We start from the raw sequence: 22,447 nt of genomic DNA, 5'->3' as shown, positions 1-22,447 counted from the left end.
CTGATCATTGTCCATAGCCAAGCTACAATGTGCTTCACTGAAACTATTTCTGCTAATCTTTGTTAGACTGAACTATAACATGTGAGCTATTTTCTCTCCTGCTATCTTGATTGCAGCTCTAATTGTGGTCCTTTTTTTTTAAGATGATAATGTGCTGCATGTAGGCTATTTTCTCTCCTGCTATCTTGATTACAGCTGTAATGGTAGTCTTTTTTTTTTAGATGATAAATGTGCTGATCTGTCCATAGCTAAGCTACAATGTGCTTCACTGAAACTGTTTGTGCTAATATAATTCCTGTAATCTGTAATGGTGGTCCTTTTTTGAGATGACAAATGTGTTGATCATTGTCCATAGCTAAACTACAATGTGCTTAACTCAAACTATTTCTGCTAATGCAACAATGTGCTGACTATTGTCCATAGCTAAAGTACAATGTGTTGCTAAGCACTATTCATGCAGGATATGTTCAAATACATGTATGTTTACTTAGTTGATAGATACCACTGACCACAATTTATACACCATATATGCAAATACATGTATGTTTAGTCTATCCAATATGATAATTTCTGCTACACTAAAACTATTTCTACTGATACAATTCCTCTAATCATTTACCAAATAAAACCATTTGACCCTTTCCAGTTTAATAACAGGGAAAAAAAACTGCTGAGCGTATGTCCAAACATGCCTATTTCTACTGATACAATACATGTAATGATTTAACGAATTAAACCATTTGATCCTTTCCTGCTTAGTAACAGGGGGAAAAAAATGCTGCTGAGCACTGTCCATACTGCATATCTCCAAATACATGTTTTTTTACTCCAGCCTCATCTATATATGTCTTATGTGTGTATAGAATTTCCATTTTAGAATTTACGGTTTACCTTAATAGTTTGATCCTTTCCTGTTATATGTTTAGTCTATCCAATATGATAATCTCTGCTACACTAAAACTATTTCTACTGATACAATTCCTCTAATCATTTACCAAATTAAACCATTTGATCCTTTCCAGTTTAATAACAGCAGAAAAAAACAGCTGAGCACTATTCATGATGCATATGTCCAAACATGTATATTTCTACTGATACAATACCTGTAATGATAATGCTGCTGAGCACTGTCCATACTGCATATCTTAAAATACATGTCTGTTTACTCCAGCCTCATCTATATATATCTTATGTGTGTATAGAATTTCCATTTTAGAATTTACGGTTTACCTTAATAGTTGATAGATACCACGGACTACTATCTATATATCACATGTCCTAATACATGTATGATTGCTCCAGTAAGTTCCAAATGATAGCTGGCTACTGTTCTATGCTACTTAGTTATATACATGTCATCAAGTCGTAGATCTCGCACGCGACGGCGTGTGCGAAGCCGCTCTCTTTCGCCTCCAATGAACATGCCAGCTATCAACTATCCAGGTATGATCTGGTAACTAAACTCCGATAGTGTTCAATATATCACGAATATATATATATATATATAGATATATTTCTAATGGAACATCTGCATATGTATCCAATAAACACACCAGCTATTGCCAATCTAACTATAATACGCTTACATTTTACACACTATCGAATTCTTTACATGATTCTTACCCTCCAACATAAATCAATAATATATTTTCGTTCGAACTTAATATCTACGAACCACAAATGCCTCTAATCCTATAATTTCTCCTACTAACCTCCAACATATGCCTTACAAAATAACTCTTAATTGTTCTAAAAATAAAGGCATACTCACAGAGGTTCTCATCTTCTCCTTATTTGGAACAAAACCTGCTACAACACCTGTTTCTATTTCATATGTACAACCAGACTACTAGGAAGTACATAATGCAATAACAAGTAAGTACTACACATAGATAAAAAAAATATAAAAAAATATAAAAAAGGTAGATATAAATATGAAAGTATAGATACATACAATGCGTCTTACATTTTCATTGAAAATCATTATGAACAATGCAGGGGATCATTTCTGTCCCATTGTACCACCGCATATAGCTACACAGAATCGCAAGGAAAGAAAACGTTCGAACCACTTCAAAGCTTTAGCGCAACAAGGTTTATATTTTCCTCCTCTTTTAGCAACACAAGTATCTTTCAAAAGAAATATGCTAACTGCATCAATACTCCATATATTAATTGAAATGATACTCATGTTTTCAGCTTCAGCAACTAGCATACCGCTCTATTCATTACAAGATACATTTGGATCATTGAAAGAATATACAAATTCCCTCAAAGGTATGTCCCCCTGTACCTATGCGTTGAATTAATATAGTACAACATCTAATCTTTTGCCACAAGATATTATACTAGGTTTAAACTAAAAGAACTTTCTTTTCTTTTTTTTGTTGCATATATTTAGAGACATATAAAGATCGATCTTATTATGGCAGACCGGATTATATCTGTGATAAATGTGATGCTATTTTTTTGTACCAAGAGCGTGTCGAAAAAAGCAGCTCATATGCCCCAAAAAAAATCATATATAATTTGTGTTGCCATGACGGGAAAATCTTATTGCCATGCTTTAGACCTAGACCGGAACCACTTAATAAACTTATTCGGTTTGATGGAGGCCCACAAAGCAATAAGTTTATGCGTCATATAAGACAATACAATTCTATATTTGCTTTTACCTCTATGGGAGTTCATGTTGATCAAAGCATTAACACTGGTGATGGCCTATATGTGTTTCGTATCAATGGTGTTGCCCATCATCATATAGGATCTTTATTACCTAAACATGGCGAACCACCCCAATATGCTCAACTTTATATCTACGATACTGACAATGAAATAACCAACAAACTAAATATATTTGGTAATGATGCAGCATCGAGAGATTTAGATCCAGCTATTGTAGCAGATATCATAAAGATGCTAGATGCATATAATCCTTTAGTAAAAGAATTCAAAATGACATATAGTACCTTGCTGTACAAATAATAGTACTAGAGACCAACTCCTATTTACCACTTACCATATACGACTACTATGTTCTTTCGTTTCTAAACTATATCTTTTGCTATTATCATACCTCTAAAACATAAATTCAATCTAGGCGCAGCAACGCACGCCACTCTGTCTAGTGGTTCATTATTGATGGATTGTGCAAGACGGCTCTTTATATCACGTTTTTCCTCTGCTTCAAAGGACTGAATAAAGTGTATCTGGACCAGTGGCTCAGTGACCTCTTCGTCCTGTTCAATGTGACTTCTGATGCTGTAGACACAATTCACACAAGGTTTCAGATTTTTCATCATGGTCTCGATTACCCGTAGAACCATGTAGGTACTTGTCATCATTAGCTTGAGAGATCCTTAACCGCAGTATACCTTTTCTTTTAGGATAATACTCTATGGTTGTGTTTGTTTGGGTTGTAGCTAGCTGAGAAGCGGTTAGAGCTGGTGAGTCCTGATTTACTGTTTGGTAAGGGCGCTTATGGAGGGCTGGTAACACTAAGGCTGGAGGTGAATGATTGAAATGCTCTTGTATGCTGTAGATTTTGTTTAAGTGTTGTTTATGCCGATTTAAGTACAAATGACATGTTTAAGTGTTGTTGTAAGCAGAAAAAAAATAGCCGATTTAGCACTAATTACCTGTTATTAACTGGATTTAACTGAAATTGCATGATTTGACTGTATAAATTGTATATTTTGACTAGATTTTATAAAGACAAGATACTTTAACAAGGAAATATTATAATTGTATGTAAGTCTATCATGCGACATATTACAGCATAGTTACACCAAAATATATAGCTACCCATCATCCCAAAGTATTACACCGTTCTCTTGTCTAACTATTATAAAGTTTCTATTCTCGTCACGATCACATCTAGCAAAGTGACGATCAAACAATACACTATCCCTAATAAAGTTATGTAGTGTCATACACACAATGATAATCCTTGTTTGCTTGTCTATTGGGTAGCTAAGCACATTTCGTAAAATATATCATTTCTGCTTCAACACACTCATGACCTTTCGGAGTGACAAACAAGCATGATTGAATATCTATTTTTTAGCACTAGGAGCTCGACCCTGTCGAAAGTCCTATAGATGATACTTTTGGCCTCTATAAGGTCTATAGATGATACTTTTGGCCTCTATAAGGTGTCAGATATCCAATCTGATTAGGTAACATGAATCAACAAGATAGTATTTTTCTAAATAATGCACATGTTAGTGAAATAGAAGATAAGCAACATTGTAATAAATCTAGTTGTGATAACCGAAATATATACCTGTGGAGGATGAGGAAACCTTCCTTGTATTTGTCCAAGGTATCTTGAAATATTCTTATGTCATGTTCCGAACCTAGCCATCCAACTACCGTGGATTTGAATCTCATGTCGAAGTGACATACGACCATAATATTCTGTGTTGCAAACCCATGGCGACCAACATAGTTAACCATCTCATCACTTGGCACAACAACAGGTATGTGTGTCCCATCAATAGCACATATGCAATTATTGAAGTGAGGAGAAAATCCAGAGTCTTGAAGTTTCTCATGCACAATTGTGAATTGAGGATCAATTGGTTTAATGATATATGCAGCTAATAAATTCAAACATGTCAACACTTGTATGAACTTTCTATTGGTTGTTTCAGTAGATCTTTGAAACCGTTTTGAACTTGACTTATTGACTTGGGGCCACCAACAGTCCACAGAAATATCCCAAGGGTTTCTTCAAAACACATGTTCCTTGTTGCCTGTCGAGGGTAAATCCCTGACAGTGATTCTGGGGTATGTTGGACAGTGGGTGCGTGATCTTTGTTCAAGATGTATCTGCTGAATCTGTTTGTGTATGTGCAACTCAAGAACACCAAGGATTATCCACGTTCAGGGCCCCTCAGGGTAATAGCCATACATCCTGTGTATTCTTTTCTTGTGGTCTAAGTTGGTTACAGATGATGTTCTTGCCAAGCATTTTTCTCTACCTTCTTCTCCTCCAACGTATCCCATTTGCTCTACGGCGCTACAGGTCCTGTCCCATCGCTCCATCGCCTGCGTCATCCCGGTCGCCCTGACCGCCCTGTCTGCTGTATACTTCATCTCCATCATCGAACTATCCGGTGAGTTATATTGAGCCATCCGAGCCTTTCTTTCATACTTGTGTAAATTTTTCTGATGTATACATCCGGTGCACATCACTCCATCAATTGAGTATCTGGTGAGTTGACTTAAGTCAACCGAGCCAATACAACCCTCTTCGAAAATAATGCTCCAGTGTTACATAACCTTTATCACCGGACCATCTGTTGTTTTGAACTTCGTTCTGCCTCTTTGTACTGTTTATTATCTGGTGTATTATTCGGTGTTCATTTCATTCACACCGGTCGAACCATCCGATGAATTAAACCTCGATCTTCAGCGGTTGTATCCTTCTTTATGATAATAATGCTTCAATACATTCATCCTTATTGACATCCAATTAAGCCGCCTCAAACGGTTAGATGGCCTAGGTAGAGTGTGCACCCTCATCTCGCCCTCCCGTCTCCAGACCGGCAACTCGTTTCACTTCTCGATGCTTCGCGACTCCCTCAGTCCCTCTAGGCCTCTCGCTAGGGCTTCTTCTCCACAGACCATACCTATCACTACTCCTATTCCATAAATTTACACGACCCACCAAGCTACACTCTCATGACTCACATAACCAAAATAAGGCACAACGACTCGTATGCTTTACTACACTAACATCGTTCACATGCTGAGCAATTGTCACAGAGAAAAGCGGTGTGGACGCAATAGTAAGGAGCAACGTACACCTCACAAGTAGCTATCTCAGCAAGCTTGTAGGTCAGGTGGCACACAACCACATCAAAGTGCACAAAGTGACTCAAGAGATGTGGCAACACACGGCAGACAAACTGACAATAGTCAACAGTGTTAAGACAACAACTAGGACTAAAATGACAGTCAAGTGGATTTAGTTTTTTCTTTAAAAAGTTCATAATATGAACACTACTGTAAACTTCCAAAGAGTTCTTTGGTAGATATTACTTCACCATGTCATAACCTCTAGAATTACTACTTTAGATATTATGCTCTATAATGAATTATCTCGTATATTCTGAACTGATACAATTATATAGTTACCAATAGCTCCTCAAATTTCGTCGGAAAGCACAATTATATTATATAACTACATAAAAAAACTACAAAAGCACCTCATCATGTCATAATTTCCCAAGCATTTGGTAGAAATGCTTAGAGTTGGCTTCCTTTCTTTTCTAAAGTCTCATCTTACCATAAAATTTCAATTGTCACCTCTGAAATATTTTTCATATAAAGAAAACTTCTGTAATGTTAATAAGAGCATATTAATATATAATTCTTTTAGAATACTCTAATATTGTAAGATAATATAGAAAACTATCTAAAGCTTGATACTTTGAGGGTGTTTCTAGAGAAAAGATATTTGTGTTGCTACATGACAATAATGTAATGACTAACATAGGCTATAAATTTTAGAAATGGTCATATGAGAGCACTAGTTATTTTGAGATGTTGATTTAATAGAACACTACTTTGATTTTGGTGCATATGATTTTTTCTATTCACTAGTTCCGCGTATTCCTCAATAGATGTCAATTTTCCAAAATACGCGTAGAGACCATATTGACTGCAATAAAAATCTTTGCTAGGTTAATTATTTCCCACTACTACATAAACCCCTATATATACTGGCCCATCACTACCGGTTCATAAGCCGCGCGGGAAAAATACAGTTATCGTGGCTTATGAACTGGCAATGATAAGGGCATCACTGCCGGCTGTTGGCTTGAGCTGGCAGTGATGCCCTGCTCCATCTTCACTGCCGGTTTAATCCACCGACCGACAACGATAGCAGGGTATTACTTTCGGCTTGTTATATGAGCCGACAGTGATGTCTCGATTATATAAAAGTCGTCATCTCCTTCCCCAAGCCTGAGCACACAACAGAGAGGAGCTCTGTTTGCTCGGTGGCGGCCATTTTTGGTCATGAAGTTCTTAGTGGCTTCAAAATTTTGAGGAATCTTCATGCCCTAGGTGTTCCAAGGTATGTAACTTCATCTTCAATCCATTTCTAGTTGAATTTTATTTGCTAAATTGCTCTAAATTTTGAAAAGATGGAGATGCACCTATCGCTATGATATTTTAAGATAATGTAGATGCAATTATATCTCATTTATTATACGAAAGCTTCAATTAGTAGCTTATGGTGGAAAATATCTTTATTATTGATTTACATTAGCTATAGGTTTGAGCATATTTATTTTTTAATTAATTTAGCAAGCTCCTATATAGAAACTTTAGGTATGAGCATATTTATTTTTGATTTATAATGAATTAAGAAAATTAGCCATAATATTTAGGTATGTTTTAAGCTCCAATTATATTTTTATATTTTAATTAATTAGCATGCTCCTATATGAAAACTTTATATATGAGCGTATTTATTTTGATTTTTAATGAATTAGAAAATTTCTCCATGATATTTAGGTATGTAGCAAGATCTAATTATATGTTTTATATTTTATTTAATTAGAAAGCTCCAATATATAAACTTTATGTATGAGCATTTTTTATTTGTACTTAATTAGTCCTACAAAAGGGTTTAATAATAAAGAAAATTTCTAGGGATGACACCAACAAATACTCATTGGAAGCATACGCGAAAGCATACAAAAGACGGCTCCTCCAACCCGGGCCAATTGCCTGTAGGAGATGATGAGGTAATTTATTTGTTGGTGATTGCAAAATTTCTAGATGCTATGAATTTGGATTTACAGTAATAATATAATTGTAGATGGGAATAAGATGGATGTACGATGCGAGCCGTGTGAGCGCAGAGTGCAAGAACGGCATTGATTGTTTCCTAGTACAAGCCGCGACGCACAAGTCAAATACACATTCTCAATACATGTGATGTCCATGCGTCGATTGCGAGAACAAGAAGCAGTTTTCCAACACTCAATAGATACATTCCCACTTGATGCCAAGGGGCTTTATGCTTGGCTATACTCGTTGGACCGAGCACGGTGAAGCTAAGATCGTACAGGAAGGACAATATATTGGCAGAGAAGATGAAAACTTATGCACCGATATGCTGGCTGACGAATACACCGATATGCCCCTTGCCAGAGATACGTTGGTCGATGATGATCTAGAGGAGATGTTGACCGACACCGACGATCTGGAGCAGATGTTGCGCGATGGGGAGGGGAACTTCACCAATGAAAGAGAGTTTCAAAAGTTCCAGCATATAGTAGAGGACTCTAAAACACCGTTGTTCCCGAGCTGCGAGAGGGAGCACACAAAGTTGCGTACCATGTTTTCATTGCTATAATTGAAAGCAAGCAACGAGTGGTCTGATACAAGCTTCATAGAGTTGTTACTATTCTTACAAAAATTTCTTCCAAAGCGAAATATGCTGCCAAAAAACACATACCAGACCAAGCAGGTTGTGTGCCCATTGGGGTTGGAAGTGCAGAAAATACATGCATGTCCAAACGATTGCATGTTGTATCGCAGAGAGTATGGAAACTTGGAAGCATGTCTTGTTTGTGGTGTATCATGGTACAAGAGTGACCGTGATGATATTGATGGTGAAGGAAAGAATAAAAGGCATCCCATCAAGGTGATGTGGTATTTTCCTATAGTCCCCCGGTTGGAGCGTTTATTCGCGAACAAAAGGCATGCTGAACTGTTGCAGTGGCACGCCGAGGAGAGCAAGGATGATGCTGAGACACTCCACTGATTCTACGCAGTGAAGAAACATCGATAGGAAATACAAGGAGCCCTTTGCAGAAGATGTGAGGAATATAAGATTTGGGTTGAGTACGGATGGGATGAATCCATTCGGCAACATAAGTAGTAGCCATAGCACTTGGCATGTGACTCTATGTGTCTACAACCTTCCTCCTTAGTTGTGTATGAAGCGAAAGTACATTATGATGCCGCTGCTGGTACCAGTGTCGAGGCAACCTGGCAACGATATCGATGTATACCTGAAACTATTAATGGAAGATCTTGTAATACTGTGGAACGATGGTGTGCAGGTATGGGATGCATACAAACAAGAGAACTTCACCCTACGCGCAATGCTGTTCGTAATAATCCAGGATTGTCCTGCCCTTGGCAACCTATCGGGCCAGACTGTCAAAGGCTACTGTGCATACATGCATTGTTTGGATGAAGCAGAGAGCTTGTGGCTGAAAAATAGCCAAAAAATAGTGTACCTAGGTCATCGTAAATTTCTTCGCAAGAATCACCCGTACCGCAACAACAAGAGAGCTTTTGATGGGAAAGTTGAGACTCGATCACCTCCTAATCATCGCACTGGGAGACAGGCATATGACATGGTAAAGGGACTTAGGGTTATCCTTGGAAAGGGACGTGGGAGTACACCGGTTCCGCAATCTTATCTTAGAGCTCCTATGTTAAAAAAGAAATCTATTTTTTATGACTTAGCCTATTGGTCGGATTTGGTGGTTCGACACGTAATCGATGTTATGCACATTGAGAAGAATGTGTGTGATAGCTTGATTGGTACGTTACTAGACATACCTAGCAAAACAAAGGATACACTTCAAGCATGAAAGGACCTAAAATGTTTGAAACTCAGACAGGATCTACATCCCAAAGATATAGAAGAAGGCGACAAATATCTTGGTCCCGCTAGCTACAATATGAGCAAGGTGGAGAAAATTCAATGTGCAAGTGCTTGCATGGAATCAAAGTTCCATCAGGTTACTCCGCCAACATAAAGAGACTAGTAAACATGAAAGATTTGAAATTAATTGGCATGAGGTCTCATGGTTGTCATGTGATGATGACACAGATGCTTCTAATTGCGATTAGAGGTATTCTACCATTGAAGGTCCAAAACCCAATCATGAAGTTGTGTTCGTTCTTCAACACGATATCACAGAAGACCATCGATCCGACCAAGCTAGATAAGTTGTAGGAAGACGTGGTCAAAACTCTATCCCAGCTTGAGGCGTTGTTTCCTCCATCGTTTTTTGATATCATGGTGTATGTCATTGTTCACATTGTGAAAGAGATACAGATTCTTGGCTCCGTGTTTTTGCATCAGATGTACTCTTTCGAGAGGTTCATGGGAGTTCTGAAGAAATATGTTCGTAACCGAAATCGGCTGGAAGGCTGCATGGCCGAGGGTTGGGGAACCGAGGAGTCATTGATTTCTGCGTCGACTACATGAATCTCAAATCGATTGGTGTGCTTGTATCTCGCCATGAGGGGAGGCTACAGGGGAAATGGATGATAGGTGCAAACTCATTCTGCACTAATGACCCCGTTTCATTCACGCAGGCACATTTCGCAGTTCTGCAACAATCAGTTGTAGTGGATCCATATGTCGAAGAATACCAGAAGATGCTACGCACCATAAACCTAGAGAAGTTCGATGTTTGGATCACATGAGAGAAATGAGATCATTTTGGCACTTGGTTACGTAGACATGTGATGTATAAGCAGATAGAGTGTGCTCAGTTGACTATGTTGGCTCACGGACCGTCAACTATAATCCTCACATTCTAAGGATATGACATAAATGGCTATACATTTTATACGAGAACTCAGGATAATAAGAGCGTCAAGCAAAATAACGGTGTCCGTATATATGCCTACGACTGCAATGAAAATAGGGAGACCTACTATGGATTCGTAGAGGAGATCTGGGAGCTCGACTATGGAGTGTTAAAGGTTTATCTTTTCTGGTGCCAATAGGTCAGACTCCCAGGGGTGTGAAGATCGACAAGTACAATATGACTACAGTGGACCAAAAACTCATTGGATACAGAGAAGAACCATTCATACTTGCGAATGATGTTATGCAAGTCTTCTATGTAAAGGACCCAAACCCGGCTAATAAGGAGGAGCGCCACGTGATTTTTTAAGGAAAAAGAAGGATTGTCGGAGTGGAGAATGTTGTTGACGAGAAAGACTACAATCAATTCAACGCGCTACCTCCTTTCGGAGAGGACGTCGACCTAGGTACCCTTTCACTGCCGATCGTCATATTGAGCTGACAGTGAAGGTAATCTTTTACTGTCGGCGCTCAAATTGAGCTCATCTAGACCTTCTTCTTGACAAAAAATAAGCTTGAGTGGTGGGGGAATCAAAGAGGGAGAAGGAATGAAGTGGGTGCTGCCATGTGAGAGTTTGTGAGGGGGAGAGAAAGTTCTGATCAAACTGTCTGTTAGCTCGAGCTTGGAGAAAGTGGGGAAGGGAGGCATCACTGCCAGCTCATTTAACGAGTCGGCAATGATGTTATACTATCATTGCTAGTGGATGGATTAAGCTGGCAGTAATGAAAGAGCAGGATATCACCGTCGGCTCAATCCATTGATCGACAATGATGACAGTTATCACTGCCGTTCATAAGCCACGAAGACTGATTCTTCTCGCGCGGCTTACGAACCGACAGTGATGCCACATTACTATCGGGCCATTAGAAACTAACAGTAATTGGATCAGTATATAAGTCTGGTTTTATAGTAGTGCATTCCTGCAAACCCCTTCTTTTCAAATAACCATTCCCTAATTCAATCTTAAATTTACAGCAATAAAAACACCAAAATCGCCAACTCATATTTTCTATTCACACCTTAAAATTATAACAGTGGAAATGACAAAAACATATCGTAATGTAAACCTTCTCAGCTACAACTAAAGCAACAAAGAATAGAGGGAGAGGAAGCGGAAGTAGAGCCCGTTGTGCGGCTTGTTCGAATTCACACTCGTGCAATAGGGCAAGTCCAAGCTATGGCGTTGAAGGAGCAGGAGAAGATATTCCACGACTGATCTATTACCCGCAATCCTGCTAGAATCATTTTGATAATGTTATACAAACTTTATTTTAGATTAATAGAGGTGCCATATCATGATGGAACAAATCTAAGCTCATGTACGTAGTTTGGCACTCAACCATGAATACAATGCCGAGACTATATAACGCTTCGTCTAACTTGCACACATAGTTTGGAAAGCGTGAATGCTCATACCCAGGAGGCTGCTTCATGAGCACACATATCTTTATTTAAGCCTTTTGCAACGAGAAAAGCTTTATATCTATCTATAAAGCCATTTGATTTCTTTTTCAACTTGTATACTATTTGCAGTCAGGCCATACCGTAGTATATAGAGCCCTGTGCAAAATTGAAATTGTACTCTCAGAAAAGAAGATATCTTTTCTCCAATACAATTATACATGTATTGTAAAAAATAGAATTAATGTTATATGTGATCAATATTTATAAATAAAAGAGGAATATTTGAGAAATTCATAAAAATATAATATCCAATATAGGAGAGTTGTGGTTTGTGAAGAGTCTATTTACATTTTATATGCTATACTATAGTGTCCAATTTGAACGGGTGATGAAAATTTAGTTGCACCTAAAGGCTAAAACATGTTTAGTACTAGTAGTATAGTTCTATCTAATCTTCGCACAAAAATTTATGAGACGTAGCTATTCACAGTAAGATAAATGACCAAATTAATGGGCTATTGACCTAACTAATAACCTAAAATTATATAAATTAACTTTGATACGGTAGGATTGATGACTATATAGGCTCCTTGTAGGGAGAGGGCTCTGTGCGGTCGCCCACCCTACACTTGCTAATCGAAGGCGGTGTTTGCAATCTATAATGTTGAGACCATGTTACGGAGGAAAAGTGCTCACGTCTTATTTTCTAGGCAGCACCATATATTTCTTGATTCATGTCTGCCTTCCAATTCTCGTTTTGCATAGCCTTAGCATGATTGACTGGCTCGTTTATGGCTAGAGAATCATGCCGGGGTGGGACGTCATACCTCACAGTACTGTCCGTGAACTCTTTTGGCTTAACAATGTTGCAGCGGAGGTGTGCGTGCATGTGTGATGCCGACGAGATTATTGGCCACTATCGTCCTAGCCGATCGGTGGCTCCTAAGAAGTTATAGCCTCATCGCCCTACTCAAGTGTCGAGCGCATTGTATCGTCACACATGTGAACATAGTTCTTTAGAACAGCGTCAGGAATGGCATTGGTGAATAAAGGCATGGGCAAAGGTGGAGGAAGGATTTGATCGATCAAGGAACTGGTTCTTGCAGTGTGAGATTCAGCGAACGGAAGCACGTGTCTGGAAAAACCACTTCGCTTGAGACATAAGCACGACTGGTTTTAGGATACAAAGCACTAGTAACCTTAGTGCAAGCTACTGTAGCCAAGGATATTGAAGCTTTTGGTCATTGTATGGATACAAAGCACTAGTAACCTTGGTGCAAGCTACTGTAACCTTAGTGTGAGTACTTGCCAGCGGAACTTCAAATGCAAGAGATCAGAACCGATTTTTTTTTTTTGAGCCATTGTTCGCAGCACAGCTCGTGTCAGCTAGCAGAAAATGGGCCTTTTTCTCACATGCTTCCACAGTTCCACTTTCGGCCTTCCCCAAAATAGCATCTCAAAAACCTCCGCCCGACCCCACAAAGCATTCCAAATTTACACGAACCCAAAACCTACCAAGCCCAAATTCTACGACAAGCACACGTAGCAAAGCAGCCTTGCCACTACCGGCCCACTACGCGTTCGACTTGGGCGCGCCCAAGTCCGCGCCGCCGCGCGCCACCCGGCGCCGCGCCACGGCGTACGCCACGCCGAGAGCCACCAGCGCCACTGCCGCGGCGCAGGCGAGCACGCCGGCCACCTTGACTGCCCGAAAAGCGCCGCGCCGGACCGTGCTGACGGGCGCCACGCCCCCCTCCTCCTGGTCGGCCCTCGCTATGCCCGCCGACGCTCCTCTCACCACGGACTCCCTCAGCTGCTGCCCGCGCGGCGCGAGCGCCGGCGCGACGCCGTGCGCGGCTCGCCGGGCGCGCTGCTCACCGCGCGATCCGGGGTGGAAGAACTCGTACGCCGCCGGCGAGAGCGCGAGCGGGCTCTCGTAGGGGAGCCCGTGCGGGTGCGCCTCGGTGGGCCTCTCCTGGGCCTGCCCGAGTGGCAGTAGCAGAACCGCGATTGCCGCCGCCGCCGCCGCTATTGCCGTGATCTTAGCCATGGTTTGAGTTGCGCCTTGAAGTCTTCAACCGGGGCTGGGGCTTGCTGCTCTTGATCACATAAGTTTGCAGGTGGGTGCGAGCTTGAATTCTTTGTGCTTTTATAGAGGACGTAGGAGTAAGGAAACAAAGGTATTTGAGGCTTTGCTTCTACTGCAATTCTTGTAGTGGCAAGTGAAAATGGAAGCAGAATGATGAGGAGGTGTGGAGAGCTGGAATGATGCTTTGCAAGAGCTTTAGTTCCAGGTGCAGAAGATATCCACTGGGGCGAGACTGTGAGAGTGAGACACATCCTTAACTAATCTTGTTTATTCAAACTAGCTAGGGGCTCAATCATAGTCTGTCCAACATGTGTTTCAGAACACTATTAGCTTGTTAGTATTTTACAACATGCCTTTTAAGCAACTTTTCGTTTGTTTGATGTTCGCTTTCAGGCTACTAATGATGGAAGCATTCTTTGCCACAGAGGGCATGAACAGAGGATTTGTTCTAATGTTAGACTCTTAATTATCTGGTTTTGTGTTGGATGGATCACGGCAATCTAGAAGAAATTATAGGTCTAGGATCAGTAAAAATACTAGCACACTGCCAAATTATCACACTATTAATGGCTAATGACTATGGTTAACAATCACTAGGAGTCAACACACCAAATTAGCATACATCAATGTAGATTAATCTCAGCAAAGTATACACTTGCCTTTCTTCTTGAGCCCTGAGGACTTAAACCACACCATGTACCACCCCTGAATCATCCACTCCAGCTGCTTTTACCATCCAGGCCCCAATTGGCACTTGTTAAAACCATCCAAGGCCAAGAAAAGCACAGGCAACACCTGCAGGGATGCAGCAGAGGACATGATTTTTACCAACCTCCCCTTCTTCGCCCATCCAGCCATGCCTGCCCCACCAATGCACCATGATTGCTGCCGCGCAAGAACAAAGCCGTCTGCCGAGCCAAATCCATCGATTCGGCAAGCGCCACCGCTGCTGCCGCGAGCAATTGAACAGGCGTGCCGCGCGCTCCATGCGGCCGTGCCCCACGTTCCGTCGCCTTTACTCCATCTTTTCCACGCAGGCGGTGCCTGCCTGCAGGGGTTCATCCCGAGACATTGCAACGCAGAACCTGTCTGAATGTGTCCTTAGCTTGTTATACTAGAAGCCACTCTTCAGAAAACTTAAAGATATATAGTACTATATTCACGTTACTAGGAATCTTTCTGAAGAATGGCTACTAGGGTTCTTTGTTAATGGAATGGACAAGGAGGACATGGATGCCACATTCTGATGAATCTTTAGGTTAACTGCAACTGTCGAAAGCTAATATGTTTGACGATTGGCACAGTTCACTGGATGCAGAATGTTGTTTGGAATCTTGTGTTAGTTTAATTGTGTTTGGGTAATCATATCCAAGGAGGCATGGCTTAGATCGTATGATTGCTCCCTTTTGTTGGAGGCAGTAGGGATAGGGGAAAGGAAGTAAGGAACTAAACAAATGGCTCTCTGCTGCAGCTTCTTTTTTTCTTTCTTTCTTTCTCGTCACAGGATTCAAATTTCAAATTGTGAGTGCTCAATGCCTGTAGATCTGAAATCTGGATAGAATGTTTAGTGATAACTGATGCGACATGGCAGTCAAAATGTCCCCCTTCTTTGTTTCAATTTGTGGTACTAGTTACTATTTCTGCAGTTCCGACTGCAAAAATTTCAATGCTTCAGAGACCATTTTCACCAGAACAACTAGTTTATCAGGAATTGGGAAACAATTACATGTTAGAATGTAGGCATATAGCACAGTACAACTTCTCAACAATAGTACATGAATTCCGGGAAAACAAAAGATACCAAGAGACCTAGAGAGTCTGAAGAAATGGTACAGAACATGATCCAAGAGGGGGGATGAAATACTGCTTTGTACATCTTTTAAGGAGGTGATCATGACGCTTTATCTGAGCACATTGTCTCCGAATGCCTACTCCTCGCTCCAGGCATGACTGATCATCGCAAGATCCAAGAACTCGTTCCCTATCCAGCCTTGAAAGAGCCCAATGCCTTGAGAGCACTTGCCCGCAGGACGCACTCGTGGTAGAGCTTGGCAATGGCAATTGCGCGGCTCCAATCTAAAGGAGGATGCACGCTTCAAGGTGCTGGAGCCTGTGATTGAATCATTGGGTGTTTGGAAGCCGAAGATGGAGGCGGAGGTGGATAATCTCAAATCCGTTGTCTCTCGGCTCACCAAGGAGGTTGATCGGGTGGTTTACGAGCGAGCTCCATCTGTATCAGGACTGCTCGTGAAACCAGGGACGACAGTGGCTGCTTCATCTGCCGGTGATCCTGCCGTCGGCCCTCGTGGGCACCGCGTCGACAATCACCACCAGGAGACTAGCTTTGGGTCGGTTACGACCTACACCACTCTCCCGGTCAAGGGTACGAGCGATTCCCCTCCTCCAAACCTGATTGGCACTGAGTTTTTCTCTGATCCACATTTGAGTCGCTCCTTGTTTCATTCCCAATCTAGTTATTCTCATGGTTTTCACAACAAACTAACAAAGTTGAATTTTTCGTACTTTAATGGCGAAAATCCAAAACTATTGTAGTTGCGTAGTGAAGATTACTTTGAGATGTTTAATGTTGCTCTTGAAATGTGGATCAAAGTTGCATCCATGGACTTCACTGGTGCAGAGGCTCGTTGGCTTCAGTCCGTAGACCTACGTATTCATCAGAGTACTTGGTCACAATTTTACCACCTTCTTTAGGAACGTTTTGGTAAAGATGAACATGATTTACTCATTAGACAGTAATTCCAAATTAAACAATCAGGGTTTGTAGCAGAGTACATAGCCCAGTTTTGTGAATTGGTTGATCAGTTAACGATGTATGAGTCCGTTACTAATCCACGTTACTACACCATGAAATTTATTGATGGCTTACGTGATGATATTAGATCCATTATTTTGCTTCAACACCCAAAGGATCTTGATACTGCTTGTGTTCTCGCTGCTTTATAGGAAGAAGTGGTGGATTCTTCTCGTCAGCATAATTACCGTCGACCTGATGTCAATACTCAAAAGCTTCCTCCTCGTGCTCCTCATCCTTTACCTCCACCCCCAGGAATTTTGAAACCTTCTACTCATGCTGATGCAGAAGGCCTCTTGAATCTGCTCGAGCTCCTTCAGCTGAAGAAAAATTGGGCCAACTTCGTGCTTATCGCAAGGACAAAGGTCTCTGTCATAAATGCAATGAAAAATGGAGCCATGGTCACAAGTGTGCTCCTACAGTCCAGCTCCATGCATTACAAGAAGTTTGGGAATTATTTCAGCTTGAAGAGAATTCCTTCTCAGACGATCAATAGCAATAACTGGAAAAGAAACCCCTCACAATTTGAAGCTTCAGGGTAACATCCAAGGCACTCCTCTTTTAGTACTTGTCGATTCTAGGAGTTCTCACTCTTTTATCAGTTCCACTGTTGCACCTGATTTGCATAGAGTCATCCAATGGTTCACCTATTGAAGGTACATGTAGCTAATGGAGGTGTTCTTGAATGTTACCAAGAACTTGTCAATACAGAATGGTCCATTTAGGGTATTGTTTTTCATTCCACTCTTAAGGTTTTATCATTGATAACATATGATCTTATTATTGGTATGGATTGGTTGGAGGATTTCTACCCTATGAAGATACATTGGAGCCAGAAATGGTTATCTATATGTTATCATGGTAATCATGTTATTCTGCAAGGCTTGGTCACTGAATTTTCTGCTTGCACTCTCATTGAATTGGCCCATACTACTGAAGAACTTGATGAGGTTTCAGATTCACCTATACCAGCAGTTGTTCAGTCAGTATTATATGAATTCAAGTCAGTCTTTGCAGACCCTTCTGGACTACCTCCTCCTCGTGCATGTGATCACCACATTCCATTGATCCCTGGTGCTAGACCTATACAAATTAGACCATATAGATATGCCCCAGTCCTCAAAGATGAAATTGAGATGCAAATAGTTGAAATGCTACAATCAGGAATTATCCAACCAAGTTCTAGCGCTTTTTCTTCTCCTGTTCTCTTGGTGAAAAGGAAGGATGGAACATGGCATTTTTGTGTCAATAATTGACATCTTCATGCTATTACAATAATAGAAAAGTTTCCAATTCCAGTCATTGATGAGTTCATGGATGAATTAGCACATGCAAGTTGGTTCACCAAGTTGGATCTTAGGGCTGGGTATCATCAGATTAGATTAGCTGCAAGAGATGAATATAAGACTGCTTTCCATACTCATTCTGGGCATTATAAATTTAGAATTATAGCTTTTGGTTTAACAGGAGCCCCTAACACTTTTCAAGGAGCAATGAACACTACTTTAGCCCCTTTGTTGAGAAAGTGTGTTCTTGTGTTTTTTGATGATTTGATTTACAACCAGACTCTGACAGGCCATGTGGAGCATCTCAGATTGGTGTTACAGCTATTAAGCCCTGTTTGTTTCCTCGTGGATTGTGGATTGTAGAAGCTTACCATGAGTGGATTGTGGATTGTGCCATAATCTAGACAAATATTTGCAAAATTCACTTCCAGAATCTGACCGTTTGTTTGCAGAACCCACAATCCATAATCCAGGGGCAAACAAATAGGGCCTTAGTTCAAGATTAGTGGCAAATCAAAAGATCTAAATGCTCTTTTGCTCAAAGACAAATATCATATTTGGGCCAAGTTATCTCTGAACATGGTGTTAGTACTGATCAATCCAAGATACAAGCTATCACAACATGAGTTGTTCCTACTATGGGAAGCAACTTAGAAGTTTTTTTTGGGGCTGGCAGGGTATTATAGAAAATTTGTAAGACATTTTGCACTCATCAGTAAACCCCTCACTGATCTTCTAAAAAACATGTTATATTTCATTAGACCTCAGAGCATGATATTACATTTGCTACTTAAAACAAGCACTTGTAGATGCACCAGTCTTGGCATTACCAAAATTTTAAAATTAGTTTTAGATTGAAACCGATGCTAGTGATTAGGGTGTGGGATTAGTGTTATTGCAGGGAGCTCACCCTTTAGCTTTCATTAGCAAAGCTTTAAGCACTAAAACTGGAGGTATCTCTACTTATGAGAAAGAATATCTTGCTATTTTAGTTGCCATTGATCAATGGAGATCCTACCTTCAATTAGCAGAATTTGTCATATATACAGACCATTGGGTGTGCAATGGGGGCTTCTTGGTCGAGGGTAAACCGTAGGGCGTGAGTTCTTTAACAGGCCAAAGGGGACGGCGTTCGGTGCTACCATATGGTTCATGGGTTCGGCCCATCGAAGAAGAGCCTTGCCCGTGGGGGGCTGCTATTGGGGGATGGTCTCACATGCCCCTTCAGATCTGGAGTGAAGTCCTCTGCGGCAACTGTTTACTGACAAATATTATAGCTATTCTGGATTTGTCATGCTGTAGGAACCCTTTGGATCTGCCGAAGGTGCCTTGTGGATGCTTGGCACCGCTGGAGCGTATGCTGGTGCCGGGATCGGTGAAGCCAGTGTGGGGCCTTTGGAAGTTCACTAAGGGCTTTCATTGGGCTTCACAAGGGAATTAACCGAAGGGGCAACAGAGGTGTCATCGCGGGTGAAGCACTCAGCGAACCTTCGGAGGCCAGACGAAGGCTATCATACGATGCCGTGAGGAGATCGACTAAGGGAGCGCCGAAGGTGCCATCGGTCACAGACCTTCGCGAGCCTGGGCGAAGGGGAAGACCTTCGCTAATAGCTGAAGACCGAGAAGGGCGTGATTGTAAATAGAACATGTATGCTTAGGGATAATACCGTATTGCCCACGAATATGCCGAGAATATGGCATTTGGAGGGGTATTACAGTACATTATAACATAGAACAATTGGATACGACCTATAAATAGGACAACACTATACCTAAAAGACAAATTGATAATTAATAGTAGTGCTCTATCCCCTAGATTAAGTGTGCCTTTCACCAAGCCTTTAGATCTCAGCCTAGACCCGAAGACCCGCTGCTTTATTCGGTTACAAAAGTTTCCAATACCGAGGACACCGACCCCACCGCACGCGTCCTTGTCTTTATCACAGTGGCCACCATCATGTACAAGAACAGAAATGTGGCGATGAACTAAGCAATCGCCGCGCGGTACAACGACCACCTCTGAAGCTCGTACGCGGCCAGCACTGGCGGTGGCGACGGGTCGGCATAGTCCCTGCTGTTGGACTCGTCGCCGGCGGCATGCTCATGCCACAACTGCTGCTACATGAACTTCTGGTCAGCAGCCATTGGTCTCTATCAGCTTATGTAATCACAATCTGAGGATGTTGTTCGCACACTAATATATGGTCCTATTTAGCACCGTTTGTGCTTCTGCACCATCAACTTTCCGGAGAATCCTGTGAAAAGCAGATTCTGCTTCTCCGGATTGTGAAATTTATTCTCAGAATCCGCTTACTAATAATTTGTTGTAGAATCCTACCGTTTGGCACAACTTCTACAAAATCCTCTAGAATCCACGAGCAGAAGTTATATCAAACATGACCTATATATGTCCACGTACGAACGTACTGTATGAAGGACAGATTCACACGTTCGTTGTAAGAAGAGGACTGTGCGTGGGGAGGCATGGAGATTGGGGTTGAAGAAAAATGAATGTAGTTTAGGGTTTCTCGTTTCCAAGATTCCGATTGGCCGACTTGCTCCTCATTCTTGGGTTTTCTAGTGCCAATCTGCATCCGATCTCAGGTTAATGGTTGACCACCCGAGGAAAGAACTAGTGCGACGCCTGAGTATTTCAGGTTAGTGCACATGCATTAGGTGAAGAAATTTTTCTTTAGTAATAATCTCATATTAATCATAGTAAATTGTATGTATTAGATATATAGTGAAGCGATGCACAACCGTTATTTCGGCGCTAGTTTCACCCCTAGCAAGAAAACGAAGAAGGGGAATTATTCGGCACGCTAACCGCGCGATTTTTAGAGCTTCGTCTGCATACATGTTCCCGTGTGCACAGTAAGGGTAATTAAGCTGAATAACGCGCTGCTAATTCACCCGAGGTCCCTGTAAACTGACGGCCGTCCAACGGATAGCTCGTCGGAGTCGCAAATTATTATTGTCCCCGTACATGTCAATTGGTCAGAACTTAGCCTAATCACCCTCGTGAACTCGTCCCGACTTCAGCAGTGAGTGGTGACAAAGAAGCAGAGATATTTCTACACGTAGAAGTGATTCCAGCATTCCAGCATTCCAGCAATGGAGACCTGTACATCCTTAGCTTTTTCTTTTCTTTTCTATTGTATAATTCCTGATGAGCAGTGTACCAGTATTATACAAATTGTGTGTGGAATACTTGCCCAACGGTTGGTGTGTACGTATGCTCATACTCATGAGTTTTCTTTTTCTGAAGGAATACTCCTTTTATTCAGAGATTTCAGAGGGAATACTCAAAAGTCAGAAGCTTGAAAGTTTTGGACGAAGCGAAGTCCAGGGCAAAGCAGGTAACCAAGCCCATGGACTCGTCCCACTACAGCACATAGATTTGCAGCGTGGGCCAGCACAAGGTGCACAAGATGATCGCATCTCAATGTGTTTGCCAGTTGTGCTTGCGGTTTTGTACTCGGTTTTTTCTTAATTAACTAATATGATTATATGTATCTTAAAGAACTGTTATGTGGTTGTATTCTCTTGATGTAATAATAAGAGTCAATAAAATTTCTATTATCGAAAAACAAAGCGCTCAAAGGCCAAGCTGAGGATAAGATCGTGCCCTGCCGCCCTGCAGATAACATTATCCGGGCTGCGAATCCTTTTCCTTGTTCTGAGGGCTAACACAGCTGTTCACGCCTTAAACAATCCTACGATCAACAATATTAGTAGAAAACTGGGCTTATACCCAATCGCCAGGTGCAAATGCATGGAACGACCTGAAGAAAGCTGAGGTGCATGGATGGACAAGCATTGCACCAAGTGGCCAATGAACACTGCTGAACTAAAAGTGAGGTTTTTTTTCTCCAACTGCAGATCGACAAGCGCTCGAAGATCATCGTTAGCGACAGCGATTATCGATAAGCATCGGATAACTCACTGGAGATCGATCATTTGCTAACTCCAAGGACTGTAAACTTGCCATTACTTGCATCTCCATCTGCACGAGCTGTCGAGCTGTCTCCAGTTTCAGGCGCAAGGAAAGAGAAGGGCAGTTTCTTCTTTTTTTTCCCCGAGAACGCAAGAGAAGGGCAGCTTCTTTTAGGCGTCCGGTGAGCGGCAGCCGTGAGGAGCAAGTGATGTTGCTGTGCAAGTTGGAGTTAGTAAAATCCACACGACGCGCGCGGCCACATGTGTTGGCTGGCCGCCG

General features: G+C 41.4%; 1 protein-coding gene across 1 annotated transcript; it reads right to left on the bottom strand.

Annotated features, from left to right (window-relative positions):
• Positions 1–13,180: 13,180 nt before the first annotated feature.
• On the bottom strand, positions 13,181–14,327 carry LOC133903834 (uncharacterized). Its single transcript, XM_062345296.1, has one exon. It carries the CDS (start codon positions 14,092–14,094, stop codon positions 13,618–13,620), a length of 477 nt encoding a protein of 158 aa, XP_062201280.1. The 5' UTR covers positions 14,095–14,327; the 3' UTR covers positions 13,181–13,617.
• Positions 14,328–22,447: the final 8,120 nt, after the last annotated feature.

The sequence above is a fragment of the Phragmites australis genome, chromosome 21 (assembly GCF_958298935.1).
Source record: "Phragmites australis chromosome 21, lpPhrAust1.1, whole genome shotgun sequence".
Classification (NCBI taxonomy): Eukaryota; Viridiplantae; Streptophyta; class Magnoliopsida; order Poales; family Poaceae; genus Phragmites; species Phragmites australis.
The sequence above is the reverse complement of the archived record's forward strand: the minus strand, read 5'-3'. Positions and strand labels throughout refer to the sequence as shown.

Coding starts and splice junctions, on each gene's coding strand:
- LOC133903834 (XM_062345296.1), bottom strand. CDS start 14,094: ATGGCTAAGATCACGGCAATAGCGGCGGCGGCGGCGGCAATCGCGGTT.